Source organism: Spermophilus citellus, assembly GCF_964194105.1.
Source record: "Spermophilus citellus genome assembly, chromosome: 4".
NCBI lineage: Eukaryota > Metazoa > Chordata > Mammalia > Rodentia > Sciuridae > Spermophilus > Spermophilus citellus.
In genome coordinates, this window is record NC_138185.1 from 24,412,409 (window position 1) to 24,439,533 (window position 27,125).

At 47.7% G+C, this 27,125-nt stretch overlaps 1 protein-coding gene across 4 annotated transcripts in view; it reads right to left on the minus strand.

Moving 5' to 3' along the window:
* Positions 1–1,478: 1,478 nt before the first annotated feature.
* ZNF341 (zinc finger protein 341) overlaps positions 1,479–27,125 on the minus strand; it is a 44,012-nt gene continuing 18,365 nt past the window's right edge. For all 4 annotated transcript variants that reach the window (XM_081290803.1, XM_081290802.1, XM_081290801.1 and 1 more), the window contains 8 exons: positions 25,978–26,171; positions 23,861–24,054; positions 22,090–22,298; positions 9,940–10,036; positions 8,485–8,617; positions 4,652–4,763; positions 4,335–4,405; positions 1,479–2,712 (listed from right to left, as the gene is read on the minus strand). In XM_081290803.1, the coding sequence (XP_081146929.1) occupies positions 2,171–2,712; positions 4,335–4,405; positions 4,652–4,763; positions 8,485–8,617; positions 9,940–10,036; positions 22,090–22,298; positions 23,861–24,054; positions 25,978–26,171 (1,552 nt within the window). In that variant the 3' untranslated portion in view covers positions 1,479–2,170. The remainder of the gene's footprint in view (positions 2,713–4,334; positions 4,406–4,651; positions 4,764–8,484; positions 8,618–9,939; positions 10,037–22,089; positions 22,299–23,860; positions 24,055–25,977; positions 26,172–27,125) is intronic.

Consider the following 27,125-nt stretch of genomic DNA (forward strand, 5'->3'; position numbering starts at 1 on the left):
CTGGGTTCCAGCCCCAGGACTAAGAAAAAAAAAGTAATACACGCCTCGAAGTTCTTGGAATAATACCAGCCCTGCGATAAGTGTCTAGTAAGTGTTATTAGTTTTCATGATCACTAGTAAGTGTGTGTATGTGTACGCTGACAGGAAGAAGTTGTACTAGAATAGAGAAATGGTTCTATTAATGTCATTGCTCCAAATTAAAACCCTGTTTGCTGTGTCCCATGACTCCTGCGTTATAGAGAGTGAAGTCCAAATTTCTTAACCCAATATCCAAGGCTCTCCTTCGCCATCCACTCATGTTTCAAAAGAGAGAAGCGGCCAGGAGCCCGGTGTGGAGGCAGGTCTCCTGGTTCCAACCCCAGCTCTGCAGCTCACTATCTACATGAGCTTGGGTGAAGAATTTTCTCTCTCTGGGCCTCCTTTCTCAACTGTAAAATGTGGAAAGTAATAGCACTCACCTGATAGGCTGAGGCAATGTGAAGTAAAAATAGCTTAGCCAGCATCCATCACAGGGAGACGGCTTAAAGAACCGGCAATTAGGGGCTGGGGATATAGCTCAGTTGGTAGAGAGCTTGCCTTGCATGCACAGGGCCCGAGGTTCAATCCCCAGCACCACCAAATAAATAAATAAATATAATAATAATAATTTTTTAAAATATATATATATATATATATATGATTATGCCTGCCCCTGTCCAATTCTGGTCAGCCCCAGCCCTCAAGGTCTTAGCTCGCGCCTTGCTCTTCCCCATCTGTCAATCCAGCAAAACATCCTCTGCAAAGGGCCCAGCTCAGATGTCACCTCCTCTGAAACTTCCTGTCCCCACTGGTCCCTCATCTGGCCTCTTGCAGGCTGAAATGCTCACAGCCATCACCATCAGCTTTGTCCCCGCTGACACACTGCACCCTTCCTGCCTAAGGATGCCAAAAGTGGGGCCTGGCTCTGAGCTGCAGCCCTGGGTGCCAACACTGGGGCCTGAGGGACGCGCTGGCCTCCGAGGAAACTCAGTGTCTGCCCTGGCCGCCCTCCAAGCTCAGCTTCCTCGCCTGTAACAAAGGCAAAGTGGCCCAGGGGCCCTGAAGATACACGGGAAACCTGGTCAAGGCCCCTTTCCTCCTTCCTGTCTCGCACCTGTACTAGCTGGGGAGGGAAAAAGAGGGGACAGGAGAGGCTGGCGTTGCTGGCCATGCAGGGGTCTGCTCAGGATGGGCTCCTGGCTCTGGGCAGAATTCCTGGTTCTGAAAGGCTGGAGCGAGGCCCAGGATCCTGAATTTTTCTCAAGCAGGTATAAGCCTCCCCCGGGATGTGTGCCCAGACCAGGCTCTGTAACAACCATCCCAGGAGCACACACATTCCTCCCTCATAACCTCACAGTGGCTGCAATGCGCCAGCTTCCCAGACCCAAGGCTTTGGAGGAGAAGACTGTCACCTAGAGGCTAAGAAAGGAACTGCCAGGCTCGGGTCTGAGCCATTTGGACACATATGACAGAAACATTTATTGAGTACTTTCCCAGGGAGGACACCATACCAGACGATCTGCACATTTCACCATACTGAACACCCAAACCAACCCCAGGAGGTAGGACCATTACAAGCCCACTGTATGGATGAGGAACAGGGGGCTCAGAGAAGTGAAGTGACTTTACTGAGGTCACAAAGTAAGTGCGTGGCAGCTCTTGGATTTGAAGCCAGATCTGGCTCACAGCTGCCATCTACCTGCCATACTGAAGTGCCTCCTAAATGCCTACCTCACACAGTTTTCTGGGGACACTGCGAGGAACCCTAAGGGAAAAGGTCCACTAGGTAAGGTCTCTGACCATGTCCAGTCTCCTGAAGAGAAGCTTGATTAGAGGCCATCCCAGGCGGCTGGAGAAGGGTGGCTGGGGCCACCCTGTCTGCCTTGGAGGTGGTCTCACCACCAGCCTAGCTTAGCCAGGCCCGGGCTTCTCAGGCTCCGCCTTCTCTCTTGCCATTGCTCTGTCCTGGGGATGAATCCCAGGATGCTGCAGGGCCCTCCAGCAGACTGGGGGCGCAGAAGGGCAGCCAGGGGCCCGGGCTTACATTCCAAAAGGGCTTCTGCCACGCTCACTTCCCCTGGAAGGATCTCTGGTCCGCCTGGGCCGCGGGGCCCACAGGCATCAGGTTGGCCTGTGGGAGCAGAGCTCCACCTCACTCAGAGGCCTGGATGTAGACAGGTACCGCGAGCATGGCACACGGGCCCTCGGCCCCCGCCTGCAGCTCTGCCAGTGCCAGGTTGGAGCCCAGCCCCTCAGTGTGGCCTGGCACTACCAGCTCAGGGTCCCCGCCCACAGCGCCACCCACTACAATGGACAGCACGGCATCCTGCTCCGAGAAGGGTGGCTTGCCGGGGGCAGCCTCGGGCACTGGCCCGGCCCCTGCATCCTTCAGTTCCTCTAGCCCCAGTGGGTCCTGCAAGGGGGCCACCATCTTGTGCCCACCACTGCTGCTGCCGCCGCCGCTGCTGCGGGGAGCTGCCCTCCTCCGGGGTGGCCGCCGGGTTTGCAGGTCCTTGTCTTTTGGGGGGCCAAGGCGGCAGCGGTGATCCTTGAGGTACTTGTGGCGGGAAAAGCCCTTGGCACAGCCGGTGCAGCGGAACTTGTAGTTGCCCGTGTGGGCGCGCTGGTGCTCGGCAAGGTGGGCACGACGGCTGAAGGACTTGCTGCACAGGGCGCATTTGTGCAGCTTCATGCCTGAGGGGGCAGAGGCAAGTCAGTTTGAGGAAGCAGACCCTCGCCCTGCATGGGTACTTTGCCCAAGGAATGACACTCAGTGTCCTGCCTACCAGTACCTGCGGGATCTGGCCCTGGCTTCCTCCACTCTCCCCCACCACCTCCTCCCAGCTAGTCACTCTGTGCCAGTCACATACTTCCTTAATGCAATAAGCTGGCTGCTGCCCCTGGGCCTTTGCACTTGCCATTTCCTCCGCATGGACCAGTCCACTTAATCCTTAAATCTTGGTAAACTTTGCAGGTCACCATGATCTCTCACCTGGATGACAGAGGCAGCTACCTCCTCTGGTCTGTCTACCTCACTACAGGGAGCTAGAAATGTCTTTGCAAAACAAACGAGCAAGGTGTTCCCTGTTCCAAACCTCCCACTGATTCCCTATGTTCCCTAAAAAGCACGCTGCTGTCTTGCAGCCCCCTCACCTCTCGGCCTCATCTCCTGTCTCCAACCAGGCCCTGCGCACAGCCTCCCACCCCCTTCTCTCCCACCGTGAGCTCAGCTCTGTTGGCCCCTCTCCCAAAGAGCCATTTCCTGGCTCTTCTCATCCTTCGGGACTCAGCTCCCAGGGACCTCCCTCATCCCCACACCCTTCACTCTCCGCCCTGTTTCCCTCCTCCCTGCACCCAGTGTGCTTTGCTGCTTTGTATTTATTTGCTCACTGTTTACTTTTGGTCTCCCCACTAACTGGGAAGTCTCCCAAGAGGGCTGGGTGGGTTCTGCCTGTCTGATGCCCTATGCCACCCACGCCTGAGCCAGGGTCAGGCCTCGAGGCACTCCTGAATGAATCCCTGGTGCTTCCACATCACCCTCAAGTCAACCCAGCTCCCGCTCACCCTGGTCCATGCACACGCCCTTGGTCGCTGCAGCCTTCTTGGGATGGAGGCTCAGAGAGGCAGTGACTTGCCTGAGGCCACCCACCAGCAAAGTGACAGCCCTGATTCAAATCCAGATCCTGCCTCAACTCCTTCAACTACTCTCAGTTTTCAGGGTTTCTTTAGCCACTGGGTCCTGTCTGTGACCAGTGGTTCTCACCCAGGGGTGACTTCATCCCATCCCCAGGAGACTCTGGGCCATGCCTGGAGACACGGCTGATAGTCACACTACTGGGGGGAAAGCCATTGACACCAAGTGGACAGACATCTATCAGGGCACAAGACAACCCCCACGACAAAGAATTACCCAGCCCACGGTGTCAAGGCTGCCAAGGTGAAACACCCTCTTCAAGACTAAGCAGTGGGTGGAACCCAGAGAGCTGCTCTAGGGAGCCCCTGGGAAACGAGGAGTGGTTTGAAGACCCTGCCCAGCCAAGGAGCCTCCCAGCCACAGCTTGGATCACACCTGATCCACACTCCTCACACCGGGCACCACTCCAATCCAAATGTCCCTTCTCAGGCTGGCCTCCCTCGTCTGTACCCCTCAGGTTCCGAGCACAGACTGGCTTCCAGCCCACGAGGGCAAGTCGGTTGGCTGGACTCCACCAGGCAGGGACAGTTGGCCTCGCGGGTGTGTCTGCTTTTCCTCCTCCTGCCGTCGTCACCCAGGGCTTGGGCTGAACCGCCCGCCTGGCAGGCCGTGGGTCCCTTACCTGAGTGGGACAGGATGTGAGCCTTCAGCTTGTCTGGCCGGTTGAACTCTTTACTGCAGCCTGTGTGTGTCCTGGAACCCACAGCCATGAGTCAGGGGAGCGCAGCAAGCTTGGAGCCCTCTTGCTGGCCCCCCAGTGGCCCTGGACAGGACGGAGGGACACCCTTTCGCCCTAAGGGCTGGGAAAGGAAGCAGAGTGGGGAGTGAGCAGGACAGGCCCGAGGAGAGAGGCCTTCTGCCCGTGGGCCTGGGGTCTTTAGGTCCAGCCCTCCCTGTGGGGACTCTGCACTCGCCACCACCTGCCGCAGCTCTACTCACGAGAAGGGACATTTGTATTTCTTGAAGGGCTCGTGGATCAGCATGTGCCTCTTCAGCTTGTCCTTGCGGTTGAAGGCGGACTCGCACACAGGGCATTTGTAGGGCTTCTCACCTGCAGGAGACACCCCGCCAGAATGAGGGTCCCAGGACTCCCCACTGAGCCTCTCAGGGCAGCAGCTCCGCCACGGAGGTGGGCTGGGAAACACAACTTCTCGTTTCTTCATTTTGTTTTACCAGGGAGAAGAGGGGCCTCTTTGTTTTTTTAAGATGGGGTCCCGCTGCATTGCCCAGACGCCTCTGATCTCCTGGACTTAAGGGCTCCTCCGAGGGACTATTTTAGACAGGCTGGTGGGAGAGGCGCCTCCGATACAGCAACTCAGGAAGAGAGACCCCGGGACAGGGAGCTGCCAAGGAAACGCAGGCAAGGGTCCAGGCAAGATGGAAAGCAGAAGCATGCTGGGGTTCCTGAGGAGCCCCCGGAGGCCCGCATGGGGAGGAAGGGGCATGGGTGAGGTCACCAGGCAGCTGGCCTCATGGGAGGACCTGGGCGGCTGAGGTAGGACCGTGGCTTGCATTCTGAGCCGGATGAGAAGCCAGCAGAGGGTCGGAGCAGAGGAGGGACAGGGCCCTCTGGCTACGTGTGGAGAGCAGACTCGGGGGAGTCGGGGTGCGGGCTGGGTGGAGGCTGGGCAATAGGGAAGCGGCAGAGGACAGGCCAGGTCGGGGAAGTGGGGTCAGCAGCCATGACCAGGGGATTGGCCATGCACGAGAGGAAGAGAACGTCCAGCATGAATCTAAGGTGTGCCTGAGTCATGGTGGATGGTCACAGCATCAAAGCCATCGGGTCCACAATGGAGAGGGAGACTCACACTTTATCCAATCAAATCCCTGAGGTAAGGACTACTATTGTCCCCGTGTTACAGCTGGGAAAGAGAAGGTCAGGGTGACCAGCCCACAGTCCACACTCTGGCTGGGCAGCTAGGATTCCAGCCCAGCAGTGCAATCCAGAGCCCACCTGAGCTGCCCCAGGTCTTCCTGCTGCTAAGCTGAGCCTATCTGACAGTGGAGGGGTGTGTCTCACCTGATGGCTGCAGAGCCCTCAGGACACCAAGGGAGATGCCTACAAAGCTCATGTGCGGTCACAAGCTGCTCTTTGGAAAGGGCTATTCCGGGGCTGATTTGATTTCCTGCCCTTGTGTCCTCTCTGTCCTCCCGCAGAAGGAACAGTGCTTTGGAAAAACTTCAATGCAAGTGCTTACGGGAATTCTGGTGCTTACTATGGAATGGTCTGCAGCCAGCAGGGTGTGCAGTGGTGCATGCATGCCTGTAATCCCAGCGGCTCAGGAGGCTGAGGCAGGGGGATTGTGAGTTCAAAGCCAGCCCAGGAAAAGCGAGGCCCTAAGCAACTCAGTGAGACCCTGTCTCTAAATAAAATACAAAATAGGGCTGGGGAGGTGGCTCAGTGGTTAAGTGCCCCTGAGCTCAATCCCCAGTACCAAAAAATAAAAAATAAAAAAAAGACTAAGGTCAATCTGTGTTCTGTTTCTTATCTGGAAAGATCCCTTAGCCAAAGTGGCAGAGGAAAACCATAAGGTAGTTTAACAAAGTCACTTTCTTGTTAGGAAAAAGTATCATCCTTATGCCTCATAAAACCCCAGGGGAAGCCGGATACAGTGGTGCACACCTGTAACCCAGCTAACACGGAGGCTGAGGCCAGCTTGGGCAATCTAGTGAAATTCTGCTGCGACAGGTGACTAAATCAGTCAGGGTCACTGCAGGTGAACTGGGTTGGCACTGAATAATCACACAGAGACAGAGAAAATACCTTTTTCTTGGGGTTCAGTGAGGGCTCCTTGGCCCCAGCTCCCACAAGGGAAGCAAGAGAGGCAGACAGAAGAGCGCCTGCCCACAGCCCTGTTTACTGGGGGGAAGAAAGCTCCACCCACATGAGGCCAGGGATTGGGTTTCAGTCTCACTGGGTGACGCCCACTCCCAGAGCTTCATTCCTCTGCCAATTTTGAGATCCACCTGTATCTGTGTGCAAGGCAAACCAGTGGATGTGAGCGCTCAAGGCTAAGGGTGCTCAGCTCCTAAGTGGCAGCTCCCGACAAAAATCTTGTCTCAAAAATAAAAAAGGCTGGGAATGTGGCTCAGTGTTAAGTACCCCTGGGTCCAATCCTGAGGATGAAAAAACAACAACAAAAATTACAATACTTAAGACTTTCCTTTTTTATTAAAGGTAAAATATATATAACATAAAATTTACCATCTTAGCCATCTTTCAGTATTCCTGTCGTTCAGTGGCATTAAGCACATGTGCATTGTCATATAGCCATCAAGACCATCCATCTCCAGAACTTTTTCCATCATCCCAAGAAGAAACTCAGTACTGCACTTACATTTTATTTTTATTTTTATTTTTTTTTATTGCTACTGGGGATTGAACCCAGGGCATTTTACCATGGAGCTACATCCCCAGCCCTTTTTTTACTTTTTTTTACTTTTGAGACAGGATCTTGCTAAGTTGTTGAGGTTGGCCTCCAACATATGATCCTCCTGCCTAAGTGGGGAGTCCCTGGGATTACAGGCATGTGTGACCACACCCAGCCTGCACATATGTTTTAATCTAGCACTTTATTTTTTTAATATTTATATTTTAGCTGTAGTTGGATACAATACCTTTATTTTATTTATTTTTATGTGGTGCTGAGGATCGAACCCAGGGTCTCACATGTGCTAAGTGAGCACTCTACCGCTGAGCCACAACCCCAGCCCTTAATCTAGCAGTTTCACTGCTGGGAATATATGCTACTGATCTATACCTGAAGTTTTCAAAAGGACCCACATAGCATCGTGTGTACCTTACAAACTAACAGCTGAAAAATAACTGAAGGGCCTGCCCATTGTTCGGCTCGACAAAGGAATACTATACAACTATGAAGACAGAGTTGCTATTCAGGAACATCTTCCAGCTATACTAACAAGGAATTCTGACACAGAGTTCCAAATTATATTCTATGTTCACCTACATAAAAGTAAGCAAGTATGTTGTACAGATATAAAATAAAACCAGGGCAGCCCCTACTAAGTCTTCTCTCACCCTGTGGGAACTCTGGCTCTTTTCTTCTCACTTAAATAAACCCTACTATTTTATGATGGAATGAATGAGTGAATGAATGAATGAATGAATGAATAAATAAATAAACAAATAAATAAAACTAGATTGACCCAAACTAGACAGTAATAGCAGTTACTTTTAGGGAGGGGATTAGGAGTATCTTACAAACTCCCAAGTAGCTGGGACTACAGATACATGCTGCCATGCCCAGTTAGTAGTTATTTTAAAAATTGAACACAATTCAAAATATTGCTTTGTGAAACTTTGGTTTCAATATATCCTAGGTGCATGTATGTATTTCCTGGGTTGTGATATAAAATATGCTTTACTAAAAAGAATTCGAAAACTGATCGTCCATGTAATAGAGCACTAGCCTAGCAAGCGCAAGGCCCTGGGGACCGTGGGGGGAAAATAACATTTAAAGATTAAAAAAAAAAAATCAAGGTCTCAACTGAGGAGAGAGGGTTTCGCCCAGACTTGGGTGGGAATTTTGCTCTAGAGTCCCGGAGCAGTCTACGGGAGCCGACTCTCGGGGCAGAGCCAAGGTCCCCACCAGCCTCTAGGAGCTTCTCTCTGCTCTAGTGCTGGTGGGGACCCAGGGTTCATGAAGGAGAGCTGGTGGCCTGGAGGCCGGGGGCAGGGCGGGAGGAGGGGCGTGGCCTGGGCGGGAGGAGGGGCGGGGCCTGGGCAGGAGTGGGCGAGGCGAGGTACCCACCTGAGTGGATGTGAGCGTGCAGCTTGAGGTAGTGCTCCCTCCGGAAGAACTTCTTGCACACCTGGCACTTGAACCTGCCTCCGCTGCCATGCGTGGGCAGGTGACGCCGAAGATAGCGTTCACAAGGGAACACCTGGAGGCAGAGGGCCCGGCTTCAGTGCTGCCTCCCAAGGCCCCTTCCCGCGCACCTTCAGAGCTCACGAGCCCCTCGTGTCCACCCCCAATGGCGACCCAGCCCTCAGCTCCTTGTGGGCTTCCCTACTCACCCAGGAGACAAGCCCAAAATGCACCTTCTCTGAGTTTCTGCCCAGGCTGTTCTTCCTACCCGAGGGCCTTTCTCTTAGTCTCACACACTCCTACTCATCCTTCAAGACCCAACTCAGATGTCAGTGCCACTGTAAAGCCTTCCCTGAATTCCTGGTGCCAAGCAGGATCCTGCCTCCCGGTGATCACTCATGTTTTAAAATCAGCATTTAACCCACTGGACTAGGATCCCTGGCTTACATGGGGACTCTAGGAGGGCAGAGAGGGACTTTCATTCCTCAGCAAAGAGCCCGGGTCAAACGACTGTCGCATAAAGGAATGAATAGGAAGGTAATAAAGACCCAGAAAACACAGGAACCCAGACCTTTCCCTGTAGACAGAGGAAAGGCTTCACTCACTCACTCACTGGGTTAAGAGAAACGGTCAAGGGCACAGACACAGCGCCCCACCCTCATGAGCCCCATCACTTCCTAGCTAGGTGGCCTTTCCGGGTCTTGTTTCCCCACCTATGAAATGGGGACAGAAAGAGTATATCTGCCCTCCAGGGCTAAGTAGGTCAATTCAGATAGAATAATGGCACCCGGCAGGTGCTTTTTTCTCAATTCATGATACTTTTTGCTTAGACCACAAATTCTGAAGTTAGGTATGTAATTAGAAACATCTAGAACAAGGCTAAAGTGGAGGGAAAAAAAGGCTGTCCTGGAAAAATCTGCATGTAAGGTTGTCTCTCATGAGTAGAACCTGGTGACGTCAACCCAGGGGGACGATCAGCAAACCCAGATGGCAGGAAGCCCCACAGGGACAACGGCCCAGGTCCTCAACAGATAAATTAAAAGGGGGAATAAAAAAGGAGGCGGTGGGGCAGGGGCACGGGTTAACAGAGGCTTCTGTTGTGTGGATAACTGCAATATAGGGACTGATTCAAATCAACCATGACACTTGAGCCGGGGACAATGGATGTCTGACGGTATAGGAGCAGGTTTTAGGAAGGACTTCCAGAGTCACCAACAAGAAGGTCCAATGATGACGACAGGATGGTACATGGGGAAGCTGGAGGCCACGCTCAGATGCCTGTCGGCCCCCTGCACCCCCTGGCACTTCCCGAGGTGGAGGAGAGACAGAAAGGTTCACCCGCCACCTCCCTTGTCACCACCCCTAAGGCCAGCACTGGGGGGTAGGGACAGCACCCACCTTCTGGCAGTGCGGACAGGGGAAGTTGTGAGTGGCGGTCTGCAGGTGGTGCTCCAGGGCCTCGGGAGTGGAGTACTTGTTGACACATTTGACACACCTGAGTGGGGAGGAGCCGCAGAGGTGAGAGCAGCCGGCAGGCGCAGGTCCATCCCCGCTGCCCCAGGCCATCGTTAGGAGGCAAGGGCCTGAGTTTCCCTCATTCTCAATCCACTCCTCTCTCTTGCCACTGCCTCCATCCTCCACCCAGCTGCTGCCACCACCTGCTGGGACATGCACAGTAGCCTCTGGTTCAAGTTCCTGTCCCCATCCTGTCCCTGAGCATCCATTCAGAGGGCAGCAAGAGGGAGCCTTTAAAAATAAAAATCAAGGGCTGGGGTTGTGGTAGAGCGCTCGCCTAGCATATGTGAGGCACTGGGCTTGATCCTCAGCACCACATACAAATAAATAAATAAAATAAGGGTATTACGTCAATCTACAACTAAAAAAAAATGTTAAAAATAAAAAACAAAAACAACAAAAATCAAGCCAACATGGTGATGAACACCTATAATCCTAGCTACTTGGGAGACTGAGGCAAGTTTGAGGCCAGCCTCGACAACTTAGTGAGAACCTGTCTTAAAATAAAAAATAAACAGGGCTGGGGTATAGTTCAGTGGTAGAGCACACTTGCATTCGGTCCCTAGCATGACAAAGGAAATCAATCAATCAATCAATCAGGGCTCTGTGTAGCTCGGTGGTGGAGTGCTTGCCTAGCGTGCACGAGGCCCTGGGTTCCATCCCCAGCACTGCACACACACACACAAATCAACAAATAACTAAAAAATGAAAGTGAGAGTGTCCCCCAGTTGCTTGCACTTTGTTGCACACCATGGCCTATGAGGCCCTACGGTCTGACCCACTCCTACCCCTCAGACCTCTTCCCCTACTCCCCACCCAAACCGCTCTGCCCCAGCACCCTGGCCTCCTTGATGAACCTTGCACACAGCAAGATCATTCCTGCCTCAGGACCTTTATAGTTGCTGTTCCAGTTCAAATGTCACCTCCTTGGAGAAGCACTCCTTGACCATTCTGTCTCAAGTTGCCCCCCACAGTCTACCCCAGGCACCCCTTGTTATGTCACCCAGCTTATTTTCTCCTTAGCACTAATTACTAGGAATTATTTTATTTGCTTGCTTGGTTATGAACGTTCTCCTCCACTACACGTGGTCCCTAACAATGGAACTACACCTTTCCTATTCACAGCTTGCTCAGGGCACCAGTGAGAATCTGTCATATGCAAGAATCACACAAAGGGACGCAGGTCCAGCTCCTTCCTGCCTGATACTATAGGTTTCCTCCCTTGTGACATGGCTCTGCCTGATGGTCATTCTAAGATTGCCACAGAGTCGAAGGACACAACTGTGCAGAATGGCTCATAAACTGCAGAGTGTGGTAAGCACAGCTCCTGTGGCTAATATGCCCTTGGAACAGCACATTCAGGGATTGGGTGTTCAGTGGTAGAACCTGTGTTTAGCATGTGCTTAGCATGTGCAAGGCCTGGATTCAATCCCCAGCAGTACAAGGAGAAAAACAGAACAGCACTTGTAGGTCCTGAGCCACTCTGAAGGAATAAGACCACTATCTCTCCACCACGAAGACATTCACCAGCCAATGGACCCTTATATAATGAGATACCTGTGGGGTATGTCACAGGTGAGCAGGCAAATCATGCCAAAACACAAACACGTGAGCCCTGTTGTCCTTACACTAGTGCCACCCACAGGAAGCCCCAGGAAGGCGGTACCCACGGTGGATCTAGGGACCCCTCAGACCACACTCTGAAAACCACACACAAAGTTCTCCAGACAGCAAGAGAGGGAGAGGGGGTGGACTGGAGGGAGACACCAGGGGAGCAGAGACCCAACAAGCTGGTGAGGGGAGAGGACAAAACCTCAAGTCTGGGGCCTGGGGAGATCAGCAAAAGCCATGAAAATCAAAACTCCCTGCCAGAAATACCTCCTTCACTAAGTCATCCAAGGCAGCACAACAGGTTACGGGACACATGATCATTACATGCCTCCTGAGATGGTGCCCACAGAGGGACAGTGTCACTAGTGATGTTCCTGCCAAAAGTACACATCCTGGATATAATAGTAAAGTAAAATCAGGCAGACCCAAACAAAGGCGTTCTACAAAACAACTCAACGACACTCTAAAAATATCAAGGTCAGGCTGGGCACAGTGGTGTACGCCTGTAATCCCAGTGGCTCTGGAGGCTGAGGCAGGAGGATCACGAGTTCAAAGCCAGCCTCAGCAAAAGTGAGGAGCTAATCAACTCAGTGAGACTCTGCCTCTAAATAAATACAAAATAGGTCTGTGGATGTGGCTCAATGGTCGAGTGTCCTTGAGTTCAATCCTTGGTACCCACCCCCCCAAAACAAAACCTAGGTCAGAGACACACACTTGTAATCCCCAAAACTTGGAAGGCTAAGGAATGAGGATCACAAGTTCAAGACCAGACTGGGCAACTTATTGAGGTCTCATCTCTAGATCAACAACAGGAAGGGCTGGGGATGTGGCTCAGTGGTTAAGCACTCCTTGGCTCAATCCCTGTTTTCTCTCTCTCTCTCTCTCTCTCTCTCTCTCTCACACACACACACACACACACACACACACACTCTCAAGGTCAGGCTGGAAATGTCGCTTAGCACAACAGCACTTGCCCACATGCCCAAGGCCCTAGGTTCATTGTCTAGTTCTTCAAGGTCATGAAAAGCAAAGAGAGGATGAAACTGTTCCAGCTTCAAGGAGGTGAAAGAGGCATGACAATGAAGGTGAGGTGTGATCCCAGGCTGGACCCTGGGCCAGAAAAAATGTGTGTGTTTTTCTTTTTTATAAAGGATATTAATAGAACAATTTGAAAGTTTTGAATAAGGCCTGAAGATGAGCTAATAGAATTATACTGATTTTTTTTTTTTTTTTTTTGTACCAGGGATTGAACTCAGGCGCACTCGACCATTGAGCCACACCCCCAGCCATATTTTGTAGTTTATTTAAAGACAGGGTCTCACTGAGTTGCTTTGTGCCTCGCCATTGCTAAGACTGGCTTTGAACTCTCGGCCCTCCTGTCTCAGCCTCATGAGCTGCTGGGATTACAGGCGTTTGCCCTATACTTCCCTTGTTTGGGGCAAATGCACACAGAAGATAAAAGGGGAAAGAACATCACATCTTCAAATGACTCTGAAATGCTTCCAAATATGATAAAACAAATGAGATATGATGTGTGCAATTGGGAAATTGGGTGAAGGGTAGATATGGGAATCTCTGTACTAGTCTTATAACTCTTTGGAAAGTTGAAAATTATGCCAATATAAAAAGTTTTAAAAGAACTTATTTTTTCACAGTAGGGCCTCATGCATACAAAGCTAAATTTTTTTTTTAATTTTACTACCTGTGATATTGTTACTGGAGTCCTATATATATTCTTCGTGTTTACTTTGTGTGTGTGTGGTACTAGGGCTTGAAGCCAGGTGCCACATCCCCAGTCCTTTTTTCTTTATTTATTTTGAGACAGGGTCTCAATAAGTGGCTGAGTCTGGACTTGAACTTGCCATTCTCCTGCCGCAGGCTCCCAAGTCACTGAGATTACAGGCAGGTACTACTATACCTGGCAGTTTTTACTTTTGAACTTAAATTTGGAACCTGTGGATCAATGGGATAACTATAATCAAGTGGTTCTGTTTTCAACAAGGACTACATAGGCTAAAGCATTGGCAAAAATCAAAGGATAGTTCTACACCTCTCCTACGTGGAGGCGATGGTGCCCGTGACTCGGTATACAAGTGTATCTATACAACAGAAATTAAACACTTATTCAGTCGAAGCTAACAGACGCAAACCAGATTTTAAATGGCTGGCATTTTTCTCATCTATATGGTACTGAAAACAAAATTCTAAAAGTTTCATTGACCATTTTATATGTTTAAAGTTCAATTTATGTTTAAGGTCCAGATACATGCACATGGTTTAAAAGAGTATTTATTGGTTATCTTGCGTGTATTAAACCTATAAATCTTTAACTCTACAAAGCTGTTTTTTTGTTGTTGTTGTTTTCTCTTGTGGTGCTGGGGATTGAACCCAGGGCTTCATGCATGCTATGCAAGTATTCTACACTAAGCTGTACCCACAGCCCCCACTCCACAAACTTCTGCATGACATTTTTACAAAGCTCAAACACGTCATAATTAATCCTGAGATAAATATGCATCTTCAGTCACAGATACACAGGGTGCCAAATACACCTCAGAAACCCAAAATAATATTTGTTATTTAACTAGATTTATAAAGTGGTCATTTAAAAAACAAAGAGACAGGGACTCAGTAGAGCACTTGCCTCACACGTGTAAGGCACTGGGTTCAATTCTCAGCACCACATATAAATAAGTAAATAAAATAAAGGTCCATCAACAACTAAAGAATATTTTAAAAAATAAAATAAAAGAGACACTTATGCCAGTTACAGAAGCACACACCTATAACCTCAGCTACTCGGGAATCTGATGCAGGGGAATGCAAGGACAAGTTCAGGGCCAGGCTGGGAAGCTTAGCAGAACCCTGTCATGAAATAAAAAATAAAAAGGGCTGGGGGCAGAGCTCAGTGATAGGACACCCCTGGGTTCAATTGCCAGTATCTCAAAAAAAAAAAAAAAAAAACTTTTAAATTGTAGCCAACTTAATCACACATAAATGTTCTAATATTTGTCCTCCACAGCCTTCTGCAACCTGCTTAGACATTCTACAACTTGTTTTCATCCTTAGTTTTCTGTCCCATTTTTCTTTTTCCCATCCTGGAACAATCCAGTTACTTTATTTTAGGACAAAAATCTTACTTTACCATTCGAAATCTTTTCTCAACCAAAAACATTCTCCAAAATATGTCCTCATACTTATAACCTTCTTAGGTCTTTCTCCTACTTGCTAATTCTTTTCTGCCCTTTTTTTCTAAGTTTGCATTTTAAAACAATCTTACAGGGGCTGGGGTTATAGCTCAGTGGTAGAGTGCCTATCTCGCACTTGTGAGGTACTGGGTTCTATCCTCAGCCCCACGTAAAAAATAAATAAATAAATAAATAAATAAATAAATAAAGATATTGTGTCCATCTTTAAAAACAAAACAATCTTACAAAATTTCCGAATTTAAAAAAATCACTCCTTTTTCTCAGTAAGATGAAATACTAGCTGGGCGTGGTGGTGCACGCCTTAATCCCAGCAACCTGGGAAGCTGGTGCAGGAGGATAGCAAGTTTGAGGCCAGCCTGGGCAACTTAGCGAGGTCCTAAGCAACTTAGCAAGACCCTATCTCCAAATAATAAATAAATAAGTAGGGCTGAGAATGTAACTCAATGGTAGAGCGACATGGCTCAATCTCCAGTACTGGGGGGAAAAAAGATAAAATAACATGCTTTTCATAATTTCTCATTAAAACACAGCTCAAAGTGTTAGAATTATAATTTTTAGTAATCTTTAATGAAGACCCAGGAAGAAAGCAATCTTGAATGCTTTTTGATACATCAACAACTTATGTTAACACATTTAAAAAAATATGTATTTTTTTTACTTGTAGGTGGACACAATATCTTTATTTTATTTTTATAAGGTGCTGAGGATCAAATCTAGTGCCTCACGCATACCAGGCAAGCGCTCTACCACTGAGCCACAGCCCCAGAGCATGAAAACACATTTAATGACCAAAATATATTATATTTTTATAGACTTTAATATTCTTATTTGCAAGTTTTATGTAAACCTTGAACTAAGCAGTTTTCCATAACAACAGCTGGGTTTTAGAAAGCTTTCTTTCATCCAGTTGTTTTCCCTCAGTCCTGAGTGGGTTTGAGAGTTAACCCTTGTATACCAGCTCTAAAGTTGAAGGTTAACCCTTGAATAACCAGATTTTGAGAAAAGATGGGGGAGGACAGTAGTCAGAGAGCCCCAAATTTCCATTTAGACAAAACAAAAAATTCAAATTCCTATGAACACCCCAGCCCAAGGCAGGATGAGCTGATGATCTCACTCTGACTTTCAGATATGGCCATATTGATTAAAGTTCCATTCCTACAGACCCCAAAACTGAATCCATCAGAAAAACCATGAGCTCAAAAAGGCAGAAGAAATTATTTTTCTTAATCATAGGTTTATAGCTATAAACAAACAAAACAGTAAAAATTCTCTCTAGTGGGCACTGAGACAAAATCGGTACTTTCTATTATTATGCAAAGCACAACAGAGATATCCTCAGACTAGCCTGGTTTCTCTGTGTACCTCATGTCCCTTCCCTGCTAAGTGGTACCACAAAGTTACAGAATCCAAACTTCCCTATTAGACAAAGGGCAGAGGCCCAAATTGGTTAAAAGAACCCACACTGGTTCAAAGGAACCCCAAACAATAAGGAAAAGGAGGGGCGAGGGCTGTAGTGCACCATCAGGGAGAACTTACCAGGGCTCAGAGTTCAGGGCCTGTAGGTCCAAAAGTTTATTTCTCTACTTCACCAAATCATGGTAAATGCAGCCAATGCTGGCCCAGAGTGGAAAGAAAAAAAGAAATCCCTGAAACAAAGATAGTTTCAGTAGCTGCAAAAAACTGCCCTTTCCTTCCCCTTGGCCAGACTGTCCAGGGGCAAGTAGCTGATGCCCAAATGTCTCCTGGCTGGCTCATCAAAATGTTTGTCAAGAGTCCTAGGCCGGGAGGCCTGACTCCAGGGGTTCCACCAAACCAAGTCTAGCTATTCACCCAAAAAAATGAAACTAAGAAGTTAATGGTAAAAAGCAGACAAGGACTTTAATCAATATGGCCAGACTGGGAAGTCAAAGTGAGACCATGCACTCAGTCCTTTGGGGTGTTCACATGAGTTTTAGATTTAAATAGAGGAAGAATCAGGGGAGGGGAATGAGAGATATGCAGAATTAAACAGTTTTGGTCAAACTGTGGTCTGGATGATCATGATCTCACTCTGGTTCTATAAGGTGGTGGCTCAGGAGAAATCCTTATTACTCAAAGGGTCAATTTCCATTTTCTTCATAGTATGCAGGAGGTTTAGTTATCAGACCTGTGATCTAGAAAGTGGGTAACTTGGTTCCTATAAGACAAGTGCTTCTGCTTAGCGGGCAGTCTCATCATGGGTGATTTGTCTGCAAGATTCCACTCTTTCTGGAAGGTGTGGGGGAGACTGGAGATTTCTTTTTCTTTTCTTTTTTTTTTTTCTTTTGTGTGTGTGTGTATGTGAGTATGGTGCTGGGGATTGAATCCAGGGCCTTGTGCATGAAAAGCAAGCACTCTTATCAACAGCTATATCCCCAGCCCAAGACTGGAGATTTCTAGGCACCACTCTAAGGTTCTGAAACAGGATGAAATTCAAATGTCCCTACAGATCTTTCCTCAGACTTGAAGGGAGACAAGACGGTTTAGGTAATTTAGGGCTAATAAACCTTATATTGCTAGCTTTTAAATGAACACTCCTTAAAGAATCAACATGCCTAATGCAGAGCTGAGCAGGTCACAAAGTTTAAGGTGATAAAGGAGACAGATACAAATGAAGGCAGAGAAGCCACGTTTTATCATGCTTTTAGTTCCCCATTGGGCACCTGAAGGCCTAAATGAAGAATCACTGCTGTTAGCAAAAGCAGCTTCTCTAAGTTCCTGTTACAATGTGGAGAAGTGGGTCAGGGTAGATGAGGAATTCCTACTCACTCTGTGCCCATTTATGGTTTTTAAATATTGTACTATTTGCACATAACAATTATTTTTTGAAGGGGGCAATTACTCTTTTTTTAGAACCCCCATGGGTCTCTGACTTGCAATATTGTTTCTAGGAACTTACAAATGAGTAAAGATGTGTGTCCAAAGTTATTCCCTGTAGTACTGTTTATAATAACGACAACTGGAGATAACCAATTATCTAGGAATGAGGGATGGTTTAAATAAGTTATAGCACATCCATGTGCAATGGAATACTCAGCAGCTGTCTAAAAGAATGAGGCAGATCTGCTTATGCTGAAAAGTAGAGATGTCTGTCTATATTACAGTTTTAAGTTTTATAGTTTAAAGGTTGAAATGATAACACAAGGGAAGAGTGGATAAAGGGAGGCTGGAATTGATTAGTGAACACTACATGCATGTGTTAAAATATCACACACCATTTACACCATTTATGTGTACAGTATATTAATCAAAAATAAAATATATACTACATATATAAGCGTGTGCACGTGTGTTTGTGTTTGTGTGTGTGTGTAAGATATAGAGTCTTTCTGTGCTGCCCAGCTGGACTTGAACTTGTGATCTTCCTGCCTCAGCCTCCTGAGTAGCTGGGACTACAGGTATTTACCACCATACCCTGTTAAAATACATATTTTTAAAAATAACAACACTAAAGGTACAGAGGAATCACTCTAAGTTTCAGTCCATTTGTCATAAGCTGCACAATAGAAAGATGGTGTGATGAATTTTCACCAAATCCTATGACCATGTTTAGGATTACCAGACTCAATGTATATATATGATATTTATATCTGTATCTATATCTATAATCGTATACATTACAGATATATACCAAAATACATACACCAAGAGATTAACAGTGGTTATCTTTGGATGATAGGGCATTGTGAGTTTTCTCCTGTGTAAAGTTTTTAAAAATCCTTTCTCAGGTAGGCATGATGGCACTCGCTTGTAATCCCAGCAACTCAGGAGAATGAGGCAGAGGATCACAAGTTCAAGGTCAGCCTGGGCAACTTGGTGAGACCCTATTTCAAAATAAAAATTTTAAAAAGGGCTGGGAGGGCTGGGGACATAACTCAGTTGGTAGAGTGCTTGCCTCACACGCACAAGGCCCTGGGTTCAATCTCCAGGGGGAGGTGGGGTGGGGCTGGGAATGAAGCTTAAAGGTACAATACCCTTGAGTTAAATCCCCAGTTATGCCCTCACCCAAATCCTTTTTCTCGATATTAAACATGGATGACTTCTGCAATCAGGAAGGAAAAAATCAATTACATATATATGTAACTTACATATGCATATAAGTTTCATATAATGTAACATGCATGTGTGTATGTGTGTGTCTACATATATATATACATATATACATATATATATATATATATATATATATATATTTTTTTTTTTTTTTTAAATCAGGCACACTTTACCACTGAGCTACATCCCCAGATCTTCTTATTTTATTTCTCATTTGAGGCAGGGTCTTACTAAGTTGCTGAGGCTGGCCTTGAACTTATGATCTGCCTGCCTCAGCCTCTCAAGTCATTGGAATTATAAGCATGCACCATCACACCTGGTGATACTCTTTATATTTAAAATAAAAATATAAGGCTGGGAAAACAGCTCATAGGTAGAGCATCCACCTAGCATGCACAAGGCCCTGGGTTCTATTCCCAGTGCATCCCCCCAAAAAAAATAAAAAATATAATCTTCAGCAATAAAAGTGAGGCAGGGGGCATTACAACATCAGAGCTTAAATTATACTACAGAGCTGTAGTAACAAACACAGCATGGTATCAGCACCAAAACAGACATGAAAACCAATGGTACAAAATAGAAGACACAGAGATAAACCCACATAAATACAGTTATCTCATTCTAGACAAAGGTGCCATAAACATACATTGGAGAAAAAACAGCATCTTCAACAAATGGTGTTGGGAAAACTGGAAATCCATACATAGCAAACTGAAATCAGACCCCTATCTCTCACCCTGCACAAAACTCAACTCAAGTGGATCAAGGACCTAGGCATTAGACCAGAGACCCTGCACCGACTAGAAGAAAAAGTAGGCCCAAATCTCCATGTCAGCTTAGGAACCGAATTCCTCATCAAGACTCCTAAAATGCAAGAAGTAAAATAAAAAATAAATGGGGAAAAGGTACACTCATACATTGCTGGTGGGACTGCAAACTGGTACAATCACTATGGAAAGCAGTATGGACCCGGCTATCCCACTCCTTGGTTTATATCCAAAGGACTTAAAATCAGCAGCCACATCAATGTTTATAGCAGCTCAATTCACAATAGTTAGACTATGGAACCAACCTAGGTGTCCCTCAATAGATGAGTGGATAAAGAAAATGTGGCATATATACTCAATGGAATACTACTCAGCTTAAAAGAGGAGTGAAAGTCTGGCATTTGCCAGTAAATGGTTGGAGCTGGAGAATATCATGCTAAGTGAAATAAGCCAATCCCCAAAAAAACTGAATCTCACTGAATGTTTTCTCTAATATGCGGATGCTAATTCACAACTTGGGAAGAGTAGAGTCACCTTAGATTAGGCAGAGGGAAGTAATGGGGGAGGGGATGTGGGGATAGGAAAAACAGTAGAATGAATCAGACATAACTTTCCTATGTTCTTATATGAATACATGACCAGCGTAACTCCACATCATGTACAATCACAAGAATGGGAAGTTATATCCACGTCTGATATGTCAAAACACATTCTACTCTCATGTATAACTAAAAAGAATTTTTAAAGAATTAAAAATGCAAAATACATATAGCATAAATACAGCAGCAGATATAAGATTCACTTCAGAGCTCTGGGGAGGTACTCACAGGCAGGCCAAGGCTACATGACTCCCAAGGAACAGAGCAACCACAGGCTCTGACAGGCCTGGACCTCTGAAAATATGAAGCCGCCACACCTGCTCCAATATTAGAGAAATTCTCACCTGTTTCAGTTACCATTACTCTGGGTCTCTATTGTATACAGCCAAACCTACACTGAAGTAATCCAATAACTGTAGCAACTAACTTCACTGAGACCCACGATGCTCCAGGCACCATGTCCACATGCCTCATGCCTGTCTTTCTAGATCATAAAGGGTCCAACACGGTAGGCACTATCATGATCCCCATCTAAAAGATGAGGAAACTGAGGCCCTCGGTAGCTGAGTGCTTTGCACTCGTCCGTAAGGCTTGCAGTTAATGGGATCCTAACACAGGTAGTGGCTCCAGAGCCCTACATTACCCATGACACCATTCCACCCTTAGGTTTTGCCGATGGCCATCTGCTCCTTGACCAAACTTTGGGACTAACAGGTCAGCCTTTTATCACAGTGAAAGTGTTTCTCCCTGAGCAAGGCGTGCTTTCTAACCTCAAGGCCTGTGTTTATTTATCTTTAAATCTCAGAAGCCTCACCCAGGAGTTCCAGGGCCAATGGAAGTCACCAACCAAGTCTCTAGAGGTACAAGTTTGTACAGAGAAATGTACAGATGGCCTCCAGACAGACATCCCTCTAGATTCCCGGGCACAGGTTTACAGGTAAATGTACAGAGGAACACCTGCAGGGCCAAAGCCCAGGATGGGGAAAGGTGGGAAGTGGGTGTCTGCAGAAAACGCCCGCTAGAAGGGAGCGCCTGACAGAGGGCCTGGACAGCAGCTGGGGAGCCCTCCAAAGGACCACCACAGGGCCAACACCCCAAGGAGAACTACCTGAGGATCTAAGGATGAACACGAGGCCCCCGGGGGGCCTGCATCACTCCTGCCCCAGGGACCTTCTTAATGACTCAAAGGAAGACCCAAATGATGGGAAGGGGATCTGAAAAGTCACCCATGTCCACCTACACAAGGTTCACTCCTTATCCATCCCAAGAATCAGCACCCAGCTCCAACTTTAACCCACATTTAACAGATCATTAAACCAATAAATCTTATTTTTAGGATTTTTGCTTTCCAACATGTGCTTGTTCGATTTTTTTAGTTTAGAAAAAACAATCAAACCTTTTTCCTATTACAAAAGAGGAGATATTAGTTTCCCTTTTTTTAATATATTTTTTCTAGCTATCAGCGGACTTTATTTTATTTCTTTACATGTGGTGCTGAGGATGGAACCCAGTGTCTCACACATGCTGGCCAGCGCTCTGCCACTGAGCCCTGCCCCGCGAGGTTCCCTTTTTCAAGGTGTCTTTGTCTCTAGCGAATGTCCACCAAGTCGGAAGCCATGTGAGCAGGGCAGCACCGGCTCCCAGCTGTGCCAACATGCAAACCCGCCCCGCCAGGCTAGACGGAGGCTGAGCCTCACTTCCCCCTGAGGTGTTTCACAAGGGCCACAGCCCCCCCGCCCCGCCCTGTGCACTGGGAGGGCAGGTGGAGGCACCTACTTGTAGACAGCACTGTCCTTCTTGGGGCTGTGCTGCGGCAGGAGGCTGTGGGAGTACTGGTGCACGCCCAGGTCGTACAGCGAGGGGAAGTCCTTGCCACAGAGGTGGCAGCGGTAGCTGAGCTCCTCCTGGTGGCTCTTGATGTGTTCCAGAAATGCGTCAAGCTTGGGGAACGTCTGGGCGCAGCTTTTGACCACACACTTGTACACCTTGAGGGGATACTCGGGAATGAGGGGAGGCGGCTGGGGGGGGGGCGGTAGGAATGTGTGCCACCAGCCTGGGGCACTGCTGGTGGGCACCTGACCTCGTTGCCCCGCTCCCTACTGCCGGAGCCCTGGTTTGCTTTGCTTGGTTTTACTTGATTTGATTTGATTGATTTTGCGGCATTGAGCGCTGAACCCAGCTGCTCTACCACCGAGCTACACCCGTGGCCCTTTTTATTTTTTGAGACAGGGTCTTGCTAAGTTGCCCAGGCTGGCCTTGAACTATGATCCTCTCGCCTCAGCGTCCGGGGAACTGAGATCACAGCGTGGGCCACCGTGCCCAGCTTGTATATGGATGTTCTTTTGAACCGACTTTAATAAGTAAAATTCTGACTTATGTCCAGGGTTTCATCTGTAGAAGAGGTATGTTTCTAGCATTTTGAAAACTATACTTTGATAAGTAGTACATATCTCCTGGGGTGCCCACACAATATCACACACTCTTTCTTCCCAACAAAATGAACCCCGATTTACTCAGGGTAACAACATACCTACTTCAAACACTGGATTCCCCTGGCTTCCTTGAATCTAGTGTTAGCCTTGTGACTCCTTTTTGACAATAATATGTAGGCAGCAGTCTTTTAGGATGGCACCCCTCCCAGAATGAAAAGGCAAAAGTTTCCTAAGAGATATCCCCTCTACCTTTTGCATTTGTCCTGACTGGAATATAGATGTGATGAACAGAGATATAGTAGCTATTCTGTCACCTTGAGAATGCATGCTTCCAGCTAAGGTAGAAGAGAAGAAAGCTAGGAGCTGGAAGAATCCTGGTCCATGATGCCATGTCTGAACTACTATGCAAGCCCAGCGCTACCTACGTATGGGCTTCTGATGTGAGGGAAATTAAACTCTTAATATTAATCCAATTTCCTCTTATTTGCGGCATAGTAACACATTTCTCAATGACAGAGCACAGGCACTAGCTCTGGACAATCAGAGATCTACAGAATGCCTCTAGGAAAGGTTTCCTTGCTGCTCTCAAGGTTTCCATGGTTGGGGACATAGCTCAGTGGCAGACTGCTTGCCTAGCAAGCCCAAGGCCCTGAGTTCAATCCCCAGCACAGCAAAAAATAAGTAAAATTCAATGAAAGAAAAAAAAAGGTTTCCATTGTTCCCAAATAATATGATTAAACTGCTGCCTAGGAAGAGTGGCCACCACCCAGCAAGGCAAGGAGAGCCACGGCAGAGGACGATGGTGGCCACCAGAGGAGGAAATTGGTTGAGTCACCTGTCATCCTATCTCAGGCCTCTTATGCCACAGAAGACAGACTTCTCAACTGTTTAAGGTCTCTGTGATTTGCCCTAGGGTGACCGGACTTACTCCACCAACACCCAGCTAAGAATCTCCCCTAAGGAAAGAGGGGGGATGGGACCAAGCTGCAGAAAACATTGTGACTGCATCCTGTCCCTTCAGGGCAGCATTCAAGAGACCCCAGCACTGGCCAAGGCTCCTGATGACGGCCGTGGCCACTGCCGCCCGCGGCCACTGCCGCCCGCCACAGGCCTACCTGCTGGTTCTTGTGCTGCGTCATGTGGGACTTGAGCTGGAAATAGGTGCTGAACGTGCTGGGGCAGAACTGGCACAGGTAGGAGCTGTCGATGAGGACTACCTGCCCGGGCCCCAGCTTGTCCCCCTCCGCCTCACCAGCAGCGGGCAAGGCCTGGGGCTGCGGGGGCGCGCTCGACAGGCTCTGGCCCAGCCCTGTGGAGGAAACCAGGGGAGGAAGTCACCGAGAAGCCGATGAAGGCTTCGACCAGGAACCACACATTCAGGTGGGACTCAGAACACCTACTGCACACTCCTCTGTGTTTCCCCTGCCAACTGCCACGTGCCTGGTGTGACACATGTCCTCAGGTCCACAGTTACAGCCAGCGGGTGTGCACCAGCACAGCCAGGCCAGAGGCACACAAGCAAGGCCTCAGGTGACCCTCCTGGCCTTGGCTTCCCCTCCTGGCCTTGGCCTCCCCTCCTGGCCTTCACCTGGGACACCGCCCACGTCTCTGTGCTCTCTGAACACCCTGCACATGCTCCTCGCTCACTCCTGCCTCTCCAGGCCCTTGTTCCCATTACAATCATTGCTTCATTGACTTTCTTCACTAGACTGCTCCTCACTCCCCTGCACCTCTGACCTCATCTCTGTGTGACCTGATGCACAGTAGGCTCCATAAAAATTTGCTCAGTGGTGGAACCTTTGGTGCTAGGCACTGTCGGGGTTGCGAAAGCACTGGGGGAAGGGTTCCTTCTCTACGGAGCTCACAGAACTCAGGGCATGTTCCAACAGGAAGCCCCGATGGCCAATCAGGCAAGAGTGGCCACACACTGTCACCCAGCAAAAGTCCCCGTTCAGCAGCTGTCATGTGGTTGGCATTGCTCACCCTCGGTGCTATGTGGAAAGGACTTTGGCTCTGCTCTCCACTGTCCAACACAGTGACTGTCACACATGACAACTGAGAACTTGAAGTGTGGCCAGTCCAAATCCACATGTGCTGTCTATGTAAATACACACGGCTATGGAGACTGAGCAAATTTTATTATGTGCATTTATAAACATGGCATAATGAATCCCACTATCATGTAAGATTATAAAGTACCAATAAATTTTTTTTTTTTTTTTTTTTTTTTTGCAGCAGGGATTGAACCCAGGGTTGTTTAACCACTGAGCCCCGTCCCCAGGCCTTTTTATATTTTATTTAGAGACAGGGTCTCGCTGAATTGCTTAGGACCTTTCTAAGTTGCTGAGGCTGACTTTGAACTTATGATCCTCCTGCTTCAGCCACTGGGATAACAGACATGCACCACCACGCCCAGCAGTAAAGTTTTTTTTTAAAAGTAAATACACATTGGATTTCAAAAATTTAGTATAAGAAGCATATAAAGCATTTCAATATGGCTGAGAGCACAGCTAGGTGGTAGAGCACTTGCCCAGAGAGCATAAGGCTCCGAGTTCAATTCTCAGCCCCTCAAAAAGAAAACAAAACAAGATTAAAAAAAAAATCACACCCCAATAATTTCTTTATGTTACATATTAAAATAATAATATATTGGACTAAATAAAGTATATGATTAAAATTAATTTTGTGTTTTCTAAAGTGATATTAATGTAGCTACTAGAGAAGCTTTAACCCTATGTGGTGCTCACGTTATACTTCTGTTAGACAGCGTCACTCCAACCCTAGTGAGTCCCCAGTCCCTCTGCACAAAAGAAATAAATCAACACTAGGGACAGAAGCATTAGCTCTGGAACAAGTGACAGCTTCAATGAATGAGAACCCAATAACATACACAGAGCTCTGGAGACCAACTGTCCCCAGGTTTCAACTCCTAATCAACCGGAGTCACTGCCTGGAACAATATACTCAAAATGAATTGTGAGGTGGGATTCGGGCTCAATGAAAAACTAGACAGGTAGTTACTTAGGGATGTCTGCCTGGGGTACAGTGCTAAGGTGATGCCTCATCATATGTGCATCTGTCATCTTTCCTTTCATCCTATGCCCTCTTTTGTAAAGCAGACTGAAGCCCAGAGAGGTCAGGAAGTTTGCTCAAGGTCACACAGCTGGCAACAGAAACCTAAAAGCTGCAGGAGGGATGAACTGGGAGAGTGGCTTTCCTCACACCCACCCACCTGCATTCTCCTCTTCCTCTTGCCTGCTGGGGTCTAAGGCCATGACTTGGACAGTCACAGAGTTGCGAGAAACAGTGCCACCACTGCGCCCTGGAGGCCACACCTTATGGGTCTGCATGTGTTTCTTGACGTTGGACTTCTGAGCGAAGGCACGGCCACACGCAATGCACTGGAAGGGCTTCTCACCGGTGTGGCTGGGGAAAGAAGGCCGGTTAGCTCGCGTGTGTAGGAATGGGGACCCGGCCTCCGCCCAGGAGCTCCCAGCCGCAGGAAGGCCCACGGAGCAGGCCCAGATGATGTGGCCACTCTGACCCCCTGTGGGTACATCCTCTGGCTGAGGAAGGCAGACGAGGGGTGGAAAGACCCTGAGCTCTGGATCCTGTTACTGAGCTGTTGAATCAACAACGCTAGAGCTGACCTGCTCCAAGGCTATCTAATATCTAATACCATGAGAGCAAACGTTTCTTAATTGCTCCAGCCATTCATTGGGAACTTCTGTTATTTGAAGAAAACATCATAGCTGCCAAAGCACAACACTTCTACCTCTTTTTTATCAAGTTGGGCGTGGTGGCACATGCCTGAAACCCAGCGGCTCCAGAGGCTGAGGCAGGAGGATCACGAGTTCAAAGCCAACCTCAGCAACTTAGCAAGGTTCTAACTCAGTGAGATCCTGTCTCTGAGTAAAGTACAAAAAAGGGCTTGGGAACTGGTTCAGTGGTTAGCACCACTGGGTTCAATCCCCAGCATCAAAAAAAAAAAAAAAAGAAAAAGACACTTTTTATCAAGTCAATTCATTTTTTTTTTTTTTTAGTTTTCAATGGATCTTCATTTATTTATATGTGGTGCTGAGAATTGAACCCAGTGTCTCACACGTGCTAGGCAAGCGCTCTGCCACTGAGCTAGGACCCCAGCCCCAAATCAACTCACTTTTTAAAAAATTATAGCAATTCTGAAATGAAGAGTCCTATTGTTATTGGATATGAAAAACTACTCGTCATAAATACCAAGTAATCAAAATTGCAATAATTCTAAAATAATGTCAATATCCAGAGGTGCACTGTTCAATAAGATGGATACCAGTCACATAAAGCTATTTACATTTAAATTCGTTAAAATAAAATTTTTTCAGTTCAGTTTCTCAGCTGTGC